This window comes from Vulpes vulpes, chromosome 4 (assembly GCF_048418805.1).
Source record: "Vulpes vulpes isolate BD-2025 chromosome 4, VulVul3, whole genome shotgun sequence".
Taxonomy (NCBI): Eukaryota; Metazoa; Chordata; class Mammalia; order Carnivora; family Canidae; genus Vulpes; species Vulpes vulpes.
The window spans coordinates 58,999,030-59,016,091 of record NC_132783.1 but is presented as its reverse complement, the minus strand read 5'-3'; the positions used below and the strand labels follow the sequence as shown (position 1 = coordinate 59,016,091).

Here is a 17,062-nt window from a genome sequence, read left to right as displayed (position 1 = left end):
TCACTCTACCACAACACCCTGCTGATGAAAATACATAAACTTATCTGAAGCTTATATATATATTTTTTAAAGTTCTTGTCCAGGAACTCAAGACCTAGGATGACAAATCATTCTATCACTCCTACCCCTCTCCTTTCCTACCCACTCTGCCGCACACCTTTCCTCTGCCACACTACTCACACCCATTCCCTAAACCCACCTGCCTGCTCTCAAGCCTTTACAGAAGCTGTTCCCTCTGCTTAGGCTGCCCTCGCCTTCCTCCTCCCTTAGAGAAATTTCAACCCCTCCGAAGTCGGGGCGGGGCCGGGGGGGGGGGGGCAGCGACTGAGAAGGCTTTGCTCCCTCTCCCCAGGAGAATGGGCTGCCTCCGCCCCAGCTTCTACCTCTTAGTTTATCTTTCCGCATGTCACTCATTGGAATCGGCGTCTGTCTTCACTTGCCTCTGTAGCCACTTCCAGAAAGCACCCCTCAGAGGCACACCTCGGGGCCTGCATCTTAGCATCCTCCCAACTGCGGGAGTTCAATAGCCGCTGGCTGAGTTAATGGATGAATTTTATTTTACTTTTCCTGTTGTGGACTGAATCGTAGGCAGGTAGTACTGTGAAGCAAGCTGGCTCTCAACAAGTGACTTTAAGGATAAGCACGAAGGAGGAAGGTTTCACTCACCCAAGGCCAGTTTTGTTTTGTTTTGTTTACGAAACCCCGCCCCCGTCTCGGCAGAGGCTCCGCCCAGGCCAGGGATGGCCCCGCCTCCTGCCCCCGCCAAGCAATCGCTCCTCGCGCCTGCGCGAGCCCCGCCCCGAGCCCCGGCCCCGCCCCCGGCCCCGCCCGAGCCCCGCCAAGCAATCGCTCCTCGCGCCTGCGCGAGCCCCGCCCCGGCCCCGCCCCCAGCCCCGCCCCAGTCGCCGCCCCGAGGCTGTGGCGGGCGGTTCAGGCCGGCCGGAACCTCTCCTCCGCGGGCCCGCCCGCCATGACGATCACCTACAGCTGTGTCGCTAATGGCCGAGCGGTCCTAGCGGAGCTGGCCCTGGCCGGCGGCTCCTATCAGGTACCCTGGGTCCGGACCTCCGCCCTGGCAGGTTCCGCCTCTTCGAGGGTGGTGCCTGCCGGGCCCGCCCCTCAGGACGCTGCGCCGCCCGGCGGTCGGGGCCGAGGCCGGCGTCTGGGAGCCGCGGCGCCCGCCCGGCGGCGGGTCTCGGGCGAGAGCCCCCGCGCTTCGGGATCGCGGGGCGCAGTGCGCCGCCTAGGGGTGTGGGGTGGTGGTGCGCGCGCCCCACTTGGCGGGCACGAGCAGCCGCGTGCAGCTGCTATTCCAGAGACCCTTGAAGATTTTCTCTCCCCCGCGGGAAAATGACTTGCAGTTCAGCCCAATTTATCGAACATGTGTTAGTTGCATAGTCCCGGGGTAAAGGTGCAGGGGATGCAGCAGTGAAGAGAAGACGCGACCTTGATGGGCTCCTTGTCTCGTTCAGACCAGGGCTATAGAATTTGCCCAACAGTGTGAAAGTCGTCCGGTGGAGATAGGTCGAGACTGCTCCTGCAGCTTCAGGATGGTGGCTGCTTGCGGACCACAGCACAGGTGACTAGGGTGCTTGGCCTAGAAATCTTGTGAGAGTTAGCCTGAGACAGGAAAGGGAAACGGGAACTCGGCTCAGGTGGACCGGCACGGGGTGCTCGTTTGGGGAACCTCAAAACCTAAGCGTGGCGAGAGCACAGGGTCGCGGTGCCGAGGGTCAAGAAAGCGGACAGAGGGGTAGTTAACCTCTAAACCTCTTGACCTAAAGATGAGGTCAAGAAAGCGGACAGGGGGTAGTTAACGAAGGGTCGGTCCTATATTGTGGTTCTTTTTATTGTAGGGAAACTGGGGAGCAATTAAATAGAGGAATAGCAGGATCTGATTCATCTTTGGAAAACTTGGTTTGGTTACAATAGGGAAGGTGGAGTGGAGGGGAGAAAACCAGTTAGCATGGCATTGTCGTTTCTGAAGGAGCTTTAAAGAGCCTGAGCGAAGGGCCGTGACGGTGCAGATGGGAAGGAGGGCGCAGATCCTAGAGAGACTGTAAAACTAACGGAACTGGGCCATGCCTAGAATGATTTTCAGTTTTTTTCTTTTTTTAATTTTTTCCCCCAGGATTATTGAGACCTAATTCACATATGATGGTGTATAAGTTTAAGATGTACTACATGATGATTTATCAAAAAATTTTTTTCAGGTGCCATTAAACAAGATTGAAATTACAGAAGGAGGAGCAGGATTTTGGAGGAGGAAGTCAGAGGGAATGCAGGGGAGGAGAGTATAGTTTGAAACAGGTTGAATTTTGTTGCCTGTTGGAAGTGGCCAATCTAGTTGGGTATTTCTTCCTCCACCTTATTCCCAAAAGATTGAAGTCAAAAAATGTCCAACAGGTAGCACTCAGAGAGTCATGGCTAACAGTTGAAGCTAGTAGAAGAAGGTAGAAAAGTATGAAAGTGAGAAGAGAAGAGGACCAAAAGGCAGAACACTTCAGGGGCAGGATAGAGAAATGGGACACCAAATGAGAGCTGTGGGTCCGAAAAGCCAGAGAAGAAAGTTAAAGGAATGGTTTATGCCCCCAAAGAAGTTGAACAAGACTTAAAAAGTGCTCGTTGGATCCCCAATTAGAAGATGATTGATGATTTTAGGATTAGCAGTTTGGAAAAAAGCAGTAGAGGCAAAAGCCCCATTGCTTGAGGCCAACTGAATGGAAGATGAGGGAATAGGAAGAGTGGAGTTAGACATTCTCACAAGATTTTAGAAGGGAAGTGAGATAGACTAAAAGCTGAAGAAGTATGGTCCAGGAAGGGGCCTTACTTTTTAAAACAGGAAAGACTTTCAATGTATGTTGGCTAATGGAAAGGAGAAAAGGTTTACGATAAAAGAGATGAGGTTATTGGTACAGCAAGACCTGAAGGAACAGAAGGAGTAGAATCCAGTGTAGCAGGGCTCCTGAGTTGCTCAGTTGGTTAAGCATCTGCCTTAGCTCAGGTCATGATCCTGGGGTCCTGGGATTGAGCCTGGCATCAGGCTCCCTGCTCAGTGGGGTGCCTGCATCTCCTCCCTCTCCCTCGGCTCATGCTCACTCTCTCTCTCTCTCTCTCTCTCTAGCTCTCTCTCTCTCTCAAATAAATAAATAAAATCTTGAAATTAAGGGGAAAAAAAGGAATCCAGGGTAGCAGTGAAAATGTGAGTCTTGGAATATCCTCTTTATCTCAGGGAATAGAATAGTGTGGACATAGAGATATAGAACTTGGTCTCCTTCTGGGTTCTCCTCTTTGCCAGTCCCTAAGTGCTATGTTCTTCAGGCTTCTGTCTTCACTACTCCTTTAACTTGTCACATTCATTCACATCCATGGACACCTTTACCTTGATCACCTTCCAAAGTAATCTCTCTCCACAGTTACATCGCCTAACAGAAGAAGTTCAAACATATCATGTCTGGAACTAATTAAATTTCCCAACAGCTTCCTCCTCATCTGTTTCTCATCTTGCTGAGTGGTTCTACTGAGCCGTTCAAGCTGGAAATGAGGAGGCATCTTCCACTTTCTCATCTTCTGCACCTTCATATTTGTTCATTTGCCATCCAGTTCTATCAGTTCTGTCTCCTGCATAGGTGTTGAACACATCTTCTTGCTTCTGAACCTTCTAGGCCCTGATTACTTCCCGCCAGAGTTCTTGAAAATGCCTCCTAGACATGATCTCCCGAACTTCAGCCTTGTCCCTCTCAGAACCGGCCTAAAAGGAAGTATGATGTCACTCTCCTGCTTAAAAACATTTAGTGGTGCCTCATTACATTCAGAATAAAATCCATACTCATTAGCCTGGCATTCGAGACCCTCCTGGTAGGGCTTTTCCACGATTGTCTCCTTCTATTCCCACACATCCTGGTGCTCCTCCAGCTACCCTGAACTTCACACTCGTCTCACCAAGGTCTTTACACCTCCCATTCCCTCTCCATGGAACCCACTTTTCTAAATTTTAGCAATATAACCTCTTTTGTGTTTTGTAACTTTTCTCAAAGCCTCCCTGAAGCCTTCTCTATGCCCAGGCTAATTTACATCCCTTTACCAAAGTACTTACGGGGCTGAATTGGAATCTTTTTCTGATCCCTCGCTGCCATCAGACTCCTTCAGGGCAGGAACTGTCATCTCTATCTTTGCAGTGTACAATGCCTAGTGTATAGTAGATTGTCAACAAACGGTTAAGAAGGGAGAAAAACAGAAAGCTGAAGCAGCTCACAAGCCCAATGGCCTTTCTTTCTGAAGCATGCAGGGAAGTAAGAAAGTAGAAGGACCTGGAGCAGTATGCAGTTGGAGGAAAGGACTAAAGGTTTGGTAAAACTGCTGTGCAGAAGCTGAGCAGTGAGAAGTAAAAGAATGACAAGGAGCTTTAAGGAACAGTTTGGGGTTTTTCTTAGATTTTTATTTTTTTATTTGAGACAGAGAGAGAAAGCACAAGCAGGCAGAGAAGCAGAAGGAGAGGGAGAAGCAGACTCCGTGCTGAGCAGGGAGCCCAATGCAGGCTCCATCCCAGGACCCCAAGATCATGAAGTGAGCCAAAGGCAGACACTTAACTGACTGAGCCACCCAGGCTATCATGTCTTTCCTCTGGGCTAAGTATTAATGTCACAGATATTTTATATTCATTAGAAAAATATTAGTATCTACCAAAGCTTATTCATGAGATCAAATCCACTGCTATTATAGGGTCCTAGAGCTGGACAGGACCCTAGAGAGCATCTTGCCCAATCCTTACATTCTTCATACAAAACACACCCAGACAAGTTACTTTTTTTTTTTTTTTTTTTTTTAGATTTTACTTATTCATGAGAGACACACAGAGAGAGAGAGGCAGAGACACAGGCAAAGGGAGAAGCAGGCTCCATGCAGGGAGCCGATGTAGGACTTGATCCCCGGTCTCCAGGATCACACCCTGGGCCGAAGGCAAGCACTAAACCGCTGAGCCACCCAGGGATCCCGACAAGTCACTTTCTTAAGATGTGCAGCACATTAATTCCAGAAATAGAACTAGAGCCTAGTTTGCCACTGGTTTCACTGCTTCATGTTGCCATTCACTTTGTTTCAAATTTTGCTATGATTTCATTGTGTATATAATCTAAAAGGGGAAAAACAAAACAAAAAAATAATAATAATCTAAAAGGGACACTTGGTGAAAGCTAGGGGAATATGTTTCAGTGGTGATAATACAGTAATTGAAAGTTTATGTATTCCCTTTATTTTTGTGTTTCTTAGGAAATCTTTCCCTGGATTTTTCAGGCAATACCAAGAATTTCAAGTTTTACTTTCTCCTATTAATAAGTTTTACTCAAAAGCTTTTATTTCAAGTGTTATTTTGTGGAAATGGAAAAGTAAATTAGGAATGTGCCTATTGGGGATCCCTGGGTGGCGCAGCGGTTTGGCCCCTGCCTTTGGCCCAGGGCGCGATCCTGGAGACCCGGGATCGAATCCCACATCAGGCTCCCGGTGCATGGAGCCTGCTTCTCCCTCCGCCTGTGTCTCTGCCTCTCTCTCTCTTTCTCTCTCTCTTTGACTATCATAAATAAATAAAAAATTAAAAAAATAATTAAAAAAAAAAAAAGGAATGTGCCTATTTAGGGTGCTTGTGTGACTCAGTTGATTAAGCATCTGACTCTTGGTTTTAGCCCAGGTCATGAGCTCTCAGTTATGAGATCAATCCCGGTGTCAGGTTCCACACCCAATACAGTCTGCTTTTGATTCTTTCTCCTTCTCCCTCTGCCCCTCTCCACTTGTGTGCTTTCTCTCTTTCCCAAATGAAGGAGGGAGAGGGACATCATCTCATAAGTTGTGAGATCAACCCCCCCACACCCCCACACCCCCACCCCCATGCTCTGAGCTCAGCAGGGCATCTGCTTGAGATTCTCTCCCTCTGCCTCTCCACCCACCCCATGCCTGCCCGTACATGTGTGCTCACTCTCTCTCTCTCTCTCTCTCTCACTGTCAAATAAATAAATCTTTAAAAAAAAAAAAAAGAAGAAGAAGAAAAAATGAATGTGACTATTCAAGTCTTCCTAGGTAACTTTCAGGTTCCTTTCATACTTCTAAACTAAATTAATAGGACTCCATACAATTAACTATATTTAAGATATTCTCGATAATCGTTGACATCTCGCACATTTTCCCCCAGAGAATGAGCCTGACAAGATACAGATAAAAGAGATCTTGACAAAAAAAAAAAAAAAAAAGAGATCTTGACAATTCTGTTTCATAGAAAGAAATCAGTGAATAATACTGAATAAAAATTTGTATCTTAATCAAACTAAAGAAAGAAGAATGCAAAGAAAGGAAAAGAGAGAGAGAAAAAAAAGGGGGGGAAGGGAAGAAAAGGAGGAAGGAAGAGAGGAAGAAAGAAAAAAGAGAAAAGGAAAGAGAAAGAAAAAAAGGAAAGGGAGGAAGCAAGAAAAAAAGGAAAAGAAAAGAAGGAAGGAAGAAAGAAAGATAAATGCTTGGGATATTCAGAGAATAAGAGTTAAATACTTTTTTTAAGATTGATTGATTGATTTTAGAGAGGGAGAGAAAGTACAGTTGGGGACAAAAAGAGAAGGAGAGAATCTCAAGCAGACTCCCTGCTAAGCATGGACCACCCCACCTTCCCATCCTCCAACACAAGCTTCAATCTCATGACCCTGAGATCATGATCTGAGCCAAAATCAAGAGTTAGACACTTAACCATGAGCCGCTCAGGTGCCCCAAGGGCTGAATACCTTTTTTTTAAATACTTTTAATCCATTAACATTTTTAGGATGTTTCTAGTCACTGAAAAGATATTTGATTAATAGTGCTTCCTAGCCTTAAAGCCATGTGTAAGGTGTGACTCTAAGATTGATTAGTGCAACCTGTATTTGCGTATTATAAGTATACACAGAAGTATATGTATATCTGTATAATTTTAATATTTTCCTTCAGATTCAAATGAATATTTCATAACTTGCCTCTTACCACACATTCTGACTACCCATTAGTTCTAGTGAACACTTGTTCTTTAATAAACCAATCAGACCATTAGTAAATTTAGGGAGAGGAAAAATTAAAGACATTACAATGTTACACAAAATAAATGCTGATAATTTATTTTTAGGAAGCAGCAGCAACAGTGCTCAGACTAGTGCTTCTTAGAGCTGAACCAAAGACCATAATTCACATGGGAAGGTAAGGTATATTCTTATTTTTTTTAAGATTTTATTTATTTATGAAAGACACACAGAGAAAGAAAGAGACCTTGGCAGAGGGAGAAGCAGGCTCCATGCAAGAAGCCTGATGTGGGACTTGATCCTGGGACTCTGGCATCACACCCTGAGCCAAAGGCAGACACTTAACCACTGAGCCACCCAGGTGTCCTGGTAAGATATATTCTTATAAAAGTCTGCTTTTTAACAATAATAATGACGTGCAACATTAGTTGCACGTGGTCTCAATTGAACCCTCAGAACAGAAAACTTCTGCATATAAAAGTGTAAGATCAAATGAGAGTGATTAATACCAAATTCAGCATAGTGGTTACCTCTGCAATGGGAAGGGAGAAAAATGAAGTTGGGGAAGAGTATACATACAACATTAATTGTATCTGTAAGATTTTAACCAGATGGTGGGTCTAAGGTATTCTTGTTATCTTCTTCTCCACTCTTTTTTAGTATGCCCAAAATATTTCACTAATAAAAAAGAAAACTTCCATTTGAAAAATCTTTAATAAGACCATTCTAAGCTATACTTTGGACATTACATAGTATGGCCTAACCCAGTCTTGACAACATTTTGCTAGTAAAAGAAGAGGTGGGAAATAAGAGCATCTATTACTTTTAGACTCATCATTGTTTTTTTAAGAGTAAGTTTGTTTTAAGCTTTATATTGTAGAATAAAACAAAATATAAAAACTACATCAAGAGAAAATACAGCCTTATTAAGCTTTACAAGGGAACGTCCCCACCAACTGCAGCTACCACCTACGGCAAAAATATGGAATACTGCCAGCCATCCCCAAAACTCCCCACCTTGCATCCTGTCCCATCCACAGCTTCCTTCCTTTCCCCCAAATCAACCACCATTCCAACCCCTATAGTAGTGACTTACCCTGGGTCTTCACTGCCTCACCACCTGAATATGCAACCTCAGACACAAGAGCCTAATCCTACCCAGTTTTTTTTCAATCTCTTTAATCTATATTTCCTCCCTGCATCCTTTTCCTTTCCTTACAGTTCATCATTGAAGATCCTGTAGAGTGTAGAGTTTCCCACATTCTGGTTTCACTGATTTGCATATTCAGAATGCATTTCACAATGTTTTAAGCAGCTGGATCCACAGGCTGGATCCCTTCGGCAAGACTCTGGGTGTTTTTTTCCATCAGATGGTACATGTGTCTGCTTATATCTCCTTTTGACATGCTAAGAGCCAGTGGTATTCCTTGCCTGCACACCATAGAGCCATTCATTTATTGGGGAGTGCAAAATGGTGATATTCTAGTTTGTTCCCTCTTATTAGCCAGCATGATTTCAAAAAGAGATGCTTTCTCATCTACCATTTCCTTGCCTATATTGTGCATTCTAATTGAATCATTTGAAGACCTCTTCCTGAACTCCTGCTTCATATATCCAACTGCCTATTCTGCATCTCTTTTGGATGTCTGATGGACATCTCAAACTCATGTCCAAAACCAAGCCTTCTCCTACAGTCTTCCACATACCACTTTCCAGTTCCTCAGGCCTGAAACCTTTATATTTTTTTTTCCTGAAACCTTTATGATCCTTGACTTTTGTCTCCTTGACATCTAAACCCAATCCATCAACAAATCGTGTTGCCCTTCCCTTCCAAATATATCTAGAATCCGACTGCCTCTAGTACTACTATAGGAACCACACCATCATCATCTCCTGTCTGGGTTACTCCATACAAAGTTAGGTTCATTTTTGTAATTGTGGGTTTTTTTTTTAAGGATTTCTCTCTTAAAATTTGACTTAATAGCATTTTATAATTATGCAAAACATGCATGTGGCTCCAAAGTCAAATTAAGAAAACAGGTTTTCTTTAAGAAGTCTAATTTTCATTCCTTTCCTCTCCACACTGTTCTCTCTTCCCCCTAGACAGGTTATCCTAGACAGATAACCATTTTAACAAAGTTTTCAGTTTGTCATTTTCTTTTTCTTTTATTTTCTATAAGAGACACATGCATATATGTGCATTTCCCTTCAGGGAGTATATGAGAATGATAGACAAATGGTAATACATCATACACACTTTTCCTCCTCTTGCTTTTGTTAGTTATGGTGTATCCTGGACATCAGGTATTCATGGTTTGTTTTTGGGTTTTTTTTTTTTTCATTTTTAAAGGTTGTTTCTGAATGTAACTCACTAATAACATACTAAGCGTAAATGTAAAATATCTCTTCCCTCACACCCAGTATCAATTTACTTCAAATCACATATATAACTTTTAGAGAGATGATAGAATTAGCAACTCGTTTTCAACAAACATTCCTCCCAATTTAGAAATAAAAATATTGGGCAGCCCTGGTGGCTCAGCGGTCTAGCACTGCCTTCAGCCCGGGACCTGATCCTGGAGACCTGGGATCGAGTCCCACGTTGGGCTCCCTGCATGGAGCCTGTTTCTCCCTCTGCCTGTCTCTGCCTCTCTCTCTGTCTGTCTCTCATGAATAAATAAATAAAAATCTTAAAAAAAAGAAATAAAAATATTTTCCAAGTAGAGAGTATGTGTATGAATCAATATCATCATTAAAAATATTTGTAGGGACACCTGGGTGGCTCAGTGGTAATAATAAACAAAATCTTAAAAAATATAAATATTTGTAGCATATTGTATTCATGATATGATATGAAGGATTTACACTGAAAGGGCAGGCACATACTTTAAATTTTCTGCCTCTGGGATTATCTTTTCTCCCTGTTTCTGAGCTTTGTCATTTTGTGTATATCCAGTTTAGCGTTTGACCAAGTCTGTCACCCACTAACCATTTGGATATATAGTGTTCAGAATGACTAGATTAAAAGTCTAGGCACCAAGCAACTATTTTTGTTGCCAGATTTTTAAATTTTCTGGATTGTTGGGCAGTAAAGATAGAGGCACTTTCCAAGAGTTTTCTAGCTTCCTAATATGTGACCCTGAGAAGGCATAAAAGGTCAGATAAGATACACTTTCACATACTGTAGAGGACTTTAATTTCCCCCTCCCCAATTAATCCTGTTCCTCAGAATATTTAGTATTGGCAGTTCATAACTTTTAAATTCTAATCTATCATAATAGAAAGCCAAGAAGTACCAAAATTAAATATGTCTACCTAAAAATACAGGGATAGTAAAAATCAACAAATATAGTATTTTCTATTTGATGAGAATCTTTTTTTTTAAGATTTTATTTGTTTATTCATGAGAGAGAGAGGCAGAGACATAGGCAGAGGGAGAAGCAGGCTCTCTGCAGGAGCTCAATGTGGGACTCGATCCTGGGACCCCAGGATCATGCCCCGAGTCAAAGGCAGATGTTCAACCACTGAGCCACTCAAGGCATTCTTATTTGATGAGAATCTTGATTCAGTCTTGTAATGAGTGATATCTACCAAAGCCATTTTAAATATAGATAGATAAATAGATGGATAGACTTTTCTCTCCATTGTATTTCATTTTTATTGATGAAATTTTAAATACATATTCTAATTTTATAGTTTTTATTTAACATAATTTCTCACATGTATGAAAGATTTTCTAATTCTCATTATAAAAAGTTACATAGCTTGTACACTACTACTGAGAGCTTGAAAATAAAATTAGATTCTCTGCGAGGGTATTTAAATTTCTCCAATGTTATCATGTAAATGAATGTATTCTTTTCAAGCTTTGTCTATCATACTCTCTTTATTGATGGAATCACTTACCTATGTGCTACAGACAATGCCTTGGATACCATAACACCATCTGCATTTCTTACAAATGTAAGTAATTTCTTATACTACTTTAAGAACTTTTTCAATTATTGAAAGTATGAGGTCTTTGTTTTATAGTATGTTAGTAATAGTGTCACTAACCAAAAGCAGATCACTTATTTGTCTATAAAAGAGAGCTATTAATGACCTTCAGAGATTTCTCCTTTTTTTTTTTGACCTTCAGAGATTTCTTACACCTATTCTTCATCTGCCGTTTCCACACTTCTCCCGACCGTAAAGCAACGTCTGCAAAAGACTACCTCACAAATCTATTAGACTCTCTCTTTGTATTTATTTTATTCTTTAAAAATAAGAGAAATTAAACTTTACTTAATATACCTTTTCAATAGCATGTATATTTAATTTACTTTTTTTTTAAATTTTTTTTTTATTTTTATTTATTTATGATAGTCACAGAGAGAGAGAGAGAGAGGCAGAGACACAGGCAGAGGGAGAAGCAGGCTCCATGCACCGGGAGCCCGATGTGGGATTCGATCCTGGGTCTCCAGGATCGCGCCCTGGGCCAAAGGCAGGCGCCAAACTGCTGCGCCACCCAGGGATCCCTGTATATTTAATTTACAAATGGGGCGCCTGGGTGGCTCAGTTGGTTAAGCATCCAACTCTCGATTTTGGCAGGTCATGATCGCAGGATCATGGGATCCCTATATCAAGCTCCCCACCCAGCAGGGAGTCTGCTTGGGATTCTCTCTCTGCCTCTTTCCCATTTGTGCATGCTCGCTCTCGCTCTCGCTCTCTCTCCCTCTCTAAATAAATATTTTTTAGAATAAATAACAAATAAATAAATTAAAATCACTAATGGAAAAATTAGTCAGCAATGCTATATAGTTACTAACAGTTATTCTCCAGTCATATTCATGAATCATGCATATATCTTGTTAGTGAATTGTCTTGCTTTAACAAAACTCAAACTGTAACCAGATATAGAATCAAGGATTATAAGGACTAATATTGTAATTCACTCTTCAGATACACCTTGATAATTGCTAGAGTCTAGATGGTAAACACTGTTAGCAATTTAAGTGACTATCCTCTAATTTTTTTCTCCCTCTGCTATTATGAGAAAACATCCCAACTTTACCATCTTTCCAAAACCAGATGATACCAAACTGCCAACCACATAAATTTTACCACTGTTTCTGGGGAATACAATATTGAGTACAAACAACTGCAAGAATTCCTTCTTGAGACTTTGAAACGTCCTATAACAACCATAAGCCTTTGAAAGATAGTATCATGACATTTAGTTGGGATTGTTTCATTATCACTGAATGGATTTTGAGGGGAGGAGCAGGAGGGCAAAATGAGAAACACTTATTTTAGAAAATATCATGGAATCCCATCTTTCTTTGTCTGCCAGAGGTGAGCATCTGCTCTTCCCCTCAAGCCCTCAGGCATACAAAAGACTCAAAGTGGTATCTGTGGACTCTCTGTATGAGGTTGTGATCTGTACTACAGCAGTGGAGAAGACTGGGAAGGCACAGTTTTCATAAATACTGCACCTTTGATTAGAAAGGACACCCTGCCACCAAAAAGCTAGAAATAGTGTGGAAATGGAATATTCTTTTATTTCACATTTCTGCCAGACTTTGCTTCAAATAAGCATTTGCTCTGTAATTCTCCAGTTGAAATTATCTATGTAGGTTAAATATTTCTATTAATGTCCCCAGGTTAGTGATACTTTTCTGAGAAATCCTTTGATGTCGCAAGAACATTTTTCTCCTTCAAATGCCGTTGCTGCAGATTTTCAACAAGTATTAGGAAAGTATATGGTATGTAACCTCCAACTGTACTCCTCAGCATTATATTATAGCTGAGAAAATAGTTTGGAGTTAGGAGATAAGAGCTATAAAGATGAGTGAGAATTGAAAACTTCTACCTTTATATAATGGTAAGGAATGATATCCTCAATATATTGATCAGTGAATAAAACAAGATAGAGAAAGTATGTATGGCATACTATTATTTGTTTACCATTCTTATTTGCAACCATTTAAGAAAGAGGGAATAAATACAAATATCTGTATTTGTTTGTTACAGTAAAAAAAAAAAAAAAAAGAGGGGGGGGGGTCAAAAAAAAAGGATAAACCAAAAACATTTTAATCATTGCCTATGTAAGGATAGGGGACAGGAATAGAAACTAGGCCTCCCTGAATGAAACTTGTTTTGCAGATTTGACTTTGGAACCATGTAAGTATTTTATATAATCATAAAATACTATTACATTAAATATATTTTTTAAAGATTTTATTTATTTATTCATGAGAGACACAGAGATAGAGAGGCAGAGACACAGGCAGAGGGAGAAGCAGGCTCCACGCAGGGAGCCTGACGCGGGACTCAATCCCGGGACTCCCAAGATCACGCCCTGGGCCAAAGGCAGGCGCCAAACCACTGAGCCACTCAGGGATCCCCTATTACATTAAATATTTAAAAATAGTCCCTAGAGTGAAATAAGACAATCATAAGAGGACAAATACTATGTGATTCTACTTATATGAAATACCTAACGTAGTGAGATTTATAGAGACAAAAAGTAGAATGATTGTTGCCGGACCCTGGGGGAAAGGGATGAAGAGAAATTAGTATTTAATGGGTACAGAGTTTCAGTCTGGGAACATGGAAAAAGTTCTGGAGATGGTGGTGGTGATAATTGCACAACAATGTGAATATATTTAATGCCACTGAACTATACAATTAAAAATCTATACAATTACAATTATAAATTTTGCTATATATATTTTACCATAATAATTTTTTTAATTTTAAAAAGTAATGCCTAGGGATCCCTGGGTGGCGCAGCGGTTTGGCACCTGCCTTTGGCCCAGGGCACGATCCTGGAGACCCGGGATCGAATCCCACGTCGGGCTCCCAGTGAATGGAGCCTGCTTCTCCCTCTGCCTGTGTCTCTGCCTCTCTCTCTGTGTGTGTGACTATCATAAAAAAAAAAAAAAAAAGAATGAAATGGCTGTTTAAAAATAAATAAATAAAAAAAAATAAAAAATAAAAAGTAATGCCTAAAACTCAAAAAAAAGAACCTTATTGTGTATCAAGTTGATGGCTTAAAAACAGAAAAATTTATTTCAAGCAACTTTAAAACACAATAATTTAATTGTATATTCCTAGTGAGATTATACCTTAATAACAAAAGAACTAAAAATCTTAAAGTATTTCTTTTCAAGTGTCACATTGGTATTGCTATTCTAAAATTGGTTTATATAGATATGTTACTTTCAGTAATAAAGTTAATGTCATTAGGAATCAAGATATTCAGCAAGAGTTGCAAATATAAAGTCAAAGAATTAAGTAAAACCTTATCCCAAATTTTAATTGAAAATTAGTATTTTTTTAAGATTTTATTTATTTATTCATGGTAGACAGAGAGAGAGAGAGAGAGAGAGAGAGGCAGAGACACAGGAAGAGGGAAAAACAGGCTCCATGCAGGGAGCCTGATGTGGGACTTGATCCCAGGTCTCCAGGATCACACCCCAGGCTGAAGGCGGCGCTAAACCTCTGGGCCACCGGGGCTACCCAAAAATTAGTATTTTTAAAAGAAAACCAAATTTTGAAATTTTTTAATTGAAAATGGAATATCGAAAGTTTTTTCTTTTTAAATAAAAAGATTTTATTTTTAAGTAATCTCTACACTCGACATGGGTCTCAAACTCATGGCCCCAATATCAAGAGTTGCATGCTCCATCACTGAGCCAGCCAGGTGCCCCCAAAATTTTTTCATTGAAAATATATCACATGATGTATTTTCTCTTTTAAAAAAATCTATTTTCTAGCCTATTGAAAACCATTAGAAATAATGACCAACCCAGAAGCAATGTGCCCCTTTAGCATCTAGATTATTGTCTCTAAATACCATTTTACACTAAAAGGAACCAGGCCTGATTGCAGGAATCAGGCAGGAAATGTATAAACCAGAAGCATTTTGTCATACCAGAAGCAATGAAGCTTCAAAGTTCACTGTGCTGATGTCAAAAGACTTAGGAGCTAATTTGAAGAGGCTAACACTAGTCAATAATAGAATAACTTGAGCATCAAAAAGAGTAATAACTGCAGTGGATTGTAGCACATCAAATGTGTTAAATTCCTTGAGTTTCAAGATACTATCAAAGACAAAATAATCCCTCATCAGTCAACTCTGGAAGATACTGAAGATCCACTTCATCATTCCGAAAACCAATAAATAAAAGACTCAACCATTTTTTCTGACTTTCCTATATGAACTATACCTCAAAGAAAACAAGTAATTGACTAGGGAAAAGGTGGGGTTTTTTTGGTCTTTATAGAAGTATTCTAGCTTTCATAAACAAAGAAGAGGTGATAAATTTCACTATTTTATAATCCCTGATGAAATAATGGATCTAGGCAGTCATCATTGATGACTGAAAAAAATTAGGTGTGGGATGCCTGGGTGGCTAAGTGGTTGTCTGCCTGCCTTTGGCCCATGTCATGATCCCGAGATCCAGGATCGAGTCCCGCATCAGGCTCCCCATGAGAATCCTGCTTCTCCCTCTGCCTATGTCTCTGCTTCTCTCTCTCAGTCTGTGTCTCTCATGAATAAGTAAATAAATAATATTTTTTAAAAATTAGGTGAAAAGCTGATGAGGAACTTCATAACAGATTAAATGGGCTCAAAACACCTAAACCCATTTATTCCTAAATTCACAATAAGGGGTGATTGATCATTAATTATGTTTCTTAATATTACACAATCAGTGGTATACAGCACACATCTGAAGTATGCTTGCCCAAAACATCAAACTTGAATATGAGCAAGCCTTTATATCTACCAGTTTATAGGAAATAGATCAGTGACCACATTAAATGATCCCACAGCAACACAATCAGCAAAATCCAGAATATAAGAAAATCTACAAGGGAGATAATCCAATTTCTTCAGCAAATAAATTGCAACAGGGAGAAAGTTAAAGAGAAGTCATAGATTAAAAGAGATTTACACATATCAACTAAATGTGGACTTTGGATTCTGATCAACAAAACAAATATTTTTTTTTTAAACTGATTTTTTTAATAAATTTGTACACAAACTGAATGTTTGATGATATTAAGGAATCTATGTAGATGTGATAATGTTGTCTTATTTTTAAGAAAATTGAGGTCATATCTTTTAGAGATACAAACTGAAGCATTTACAGATTAAAATGATGTAATGTCTGGGATTTGCTTTGAAATAATATATTTGGGGAAGGGGGTAATCAGTAGTACAATTGAAACAAGATTGACCATGTGTTGATACTAGGTGATGGATACATAGAGATTGATTATACTGTTCATTCTACATTTGTATATGTTTTACTTTTCCATAATAAAATATTCTAAGTATACCTGTTTTAGTTTTCTATCTCTAGATCTAACAAATTCTACAAATCAGCAGCCTAAAACAGCACACACTTATCACATAGTTCATATGGGGCAGGAATCTAGGCCCCACTTAACAGGTTCTCTTCTCAGAGTCTCAGAAAACTACAGCGAGTGTCCTCAGCGAGGCTGTGTTCTCATCCAGAAGATCTGGGGAAGATTCTGCTTCCAGGCTCATTCAGAGCCCGTTGCAGAATTCATTTCCCTAGAGCTGTGCCAGGGTTGCAGCTTTTTGCTGGCTGTTGGCCAGGGTCCTAGAAACTGATAACAGTGCCTTGCCATTTTGCCACTCTCAGTATGGTCACTTGCTTCTCAAGGCAGAAGGCATCTCCCTACTCCAGTTTACTAAGTATTATATAATGTGACATGATCACAGGAGTGACATCCCATCACCTTTGCAATTAGTTGGAAGCAAGTCATACTTGGTTGGGTGGGGGGTGGGGGGTGACAAGGATGTGACGCATTGGGCAGTCACCATAGGACACCACAATGCCTGAAAAATAATTAAGGATAGATGCTTTTATATTAAATTCATACATTTTCTTATGAATTCTGCATATTCAGTATAGCCAAAATATATTAGTGGTATAGCTCCTTGAAAACTAGTTACCATGAGAAAATATGCACATTTTAAGCAGTTAACACATCTGACATCAAAGAAATTTCTGTTTAAC

General features: G+C 40.4%; 1 protein-coding gene across 4 annotated transcripts in view; it reads left to right on the top strand.

Moving 5' to 3' along the window:
* The first annotated feature begins 906 nt into the window (after window positions 1–906).
* LOC112919622 (uncharacterized) overlaps window positions 907–17,062 on the top strand; it is a 36,711-nt gene continuing 20,555 nt past the window's right edge. Inside the window, exons 1-4 of one of the 4 annotated variants that reach the window (XM_072755847.1) lie at window positions 907–1,048; window positions 7,133–7,203; window positions 10,892–10,988; window positions 12,668–12,769. In XM_072755847.1, coding sequence (XP_072611948.1) covers window positions 971–1,048; window positions 7,133–7,203; window positions 10,892–10,988; window positions 12,668–12,769 — 348 coding nt within the window. In that variant the 5' untranslated portion in view covers window positions 907–970. Of the gene's footprint in view, window positions 1,049–1,131; window positions 1,580–7,132; window positions 7,204–10,891; window positions 10,989–12,667; window positions 12,770–17,062 lie in introns of those variants that run through there. The other 3 variants (XM_072755846.1, XR_003234930.2, XM_072755848.1) reach the window with 3 other exon arrangements.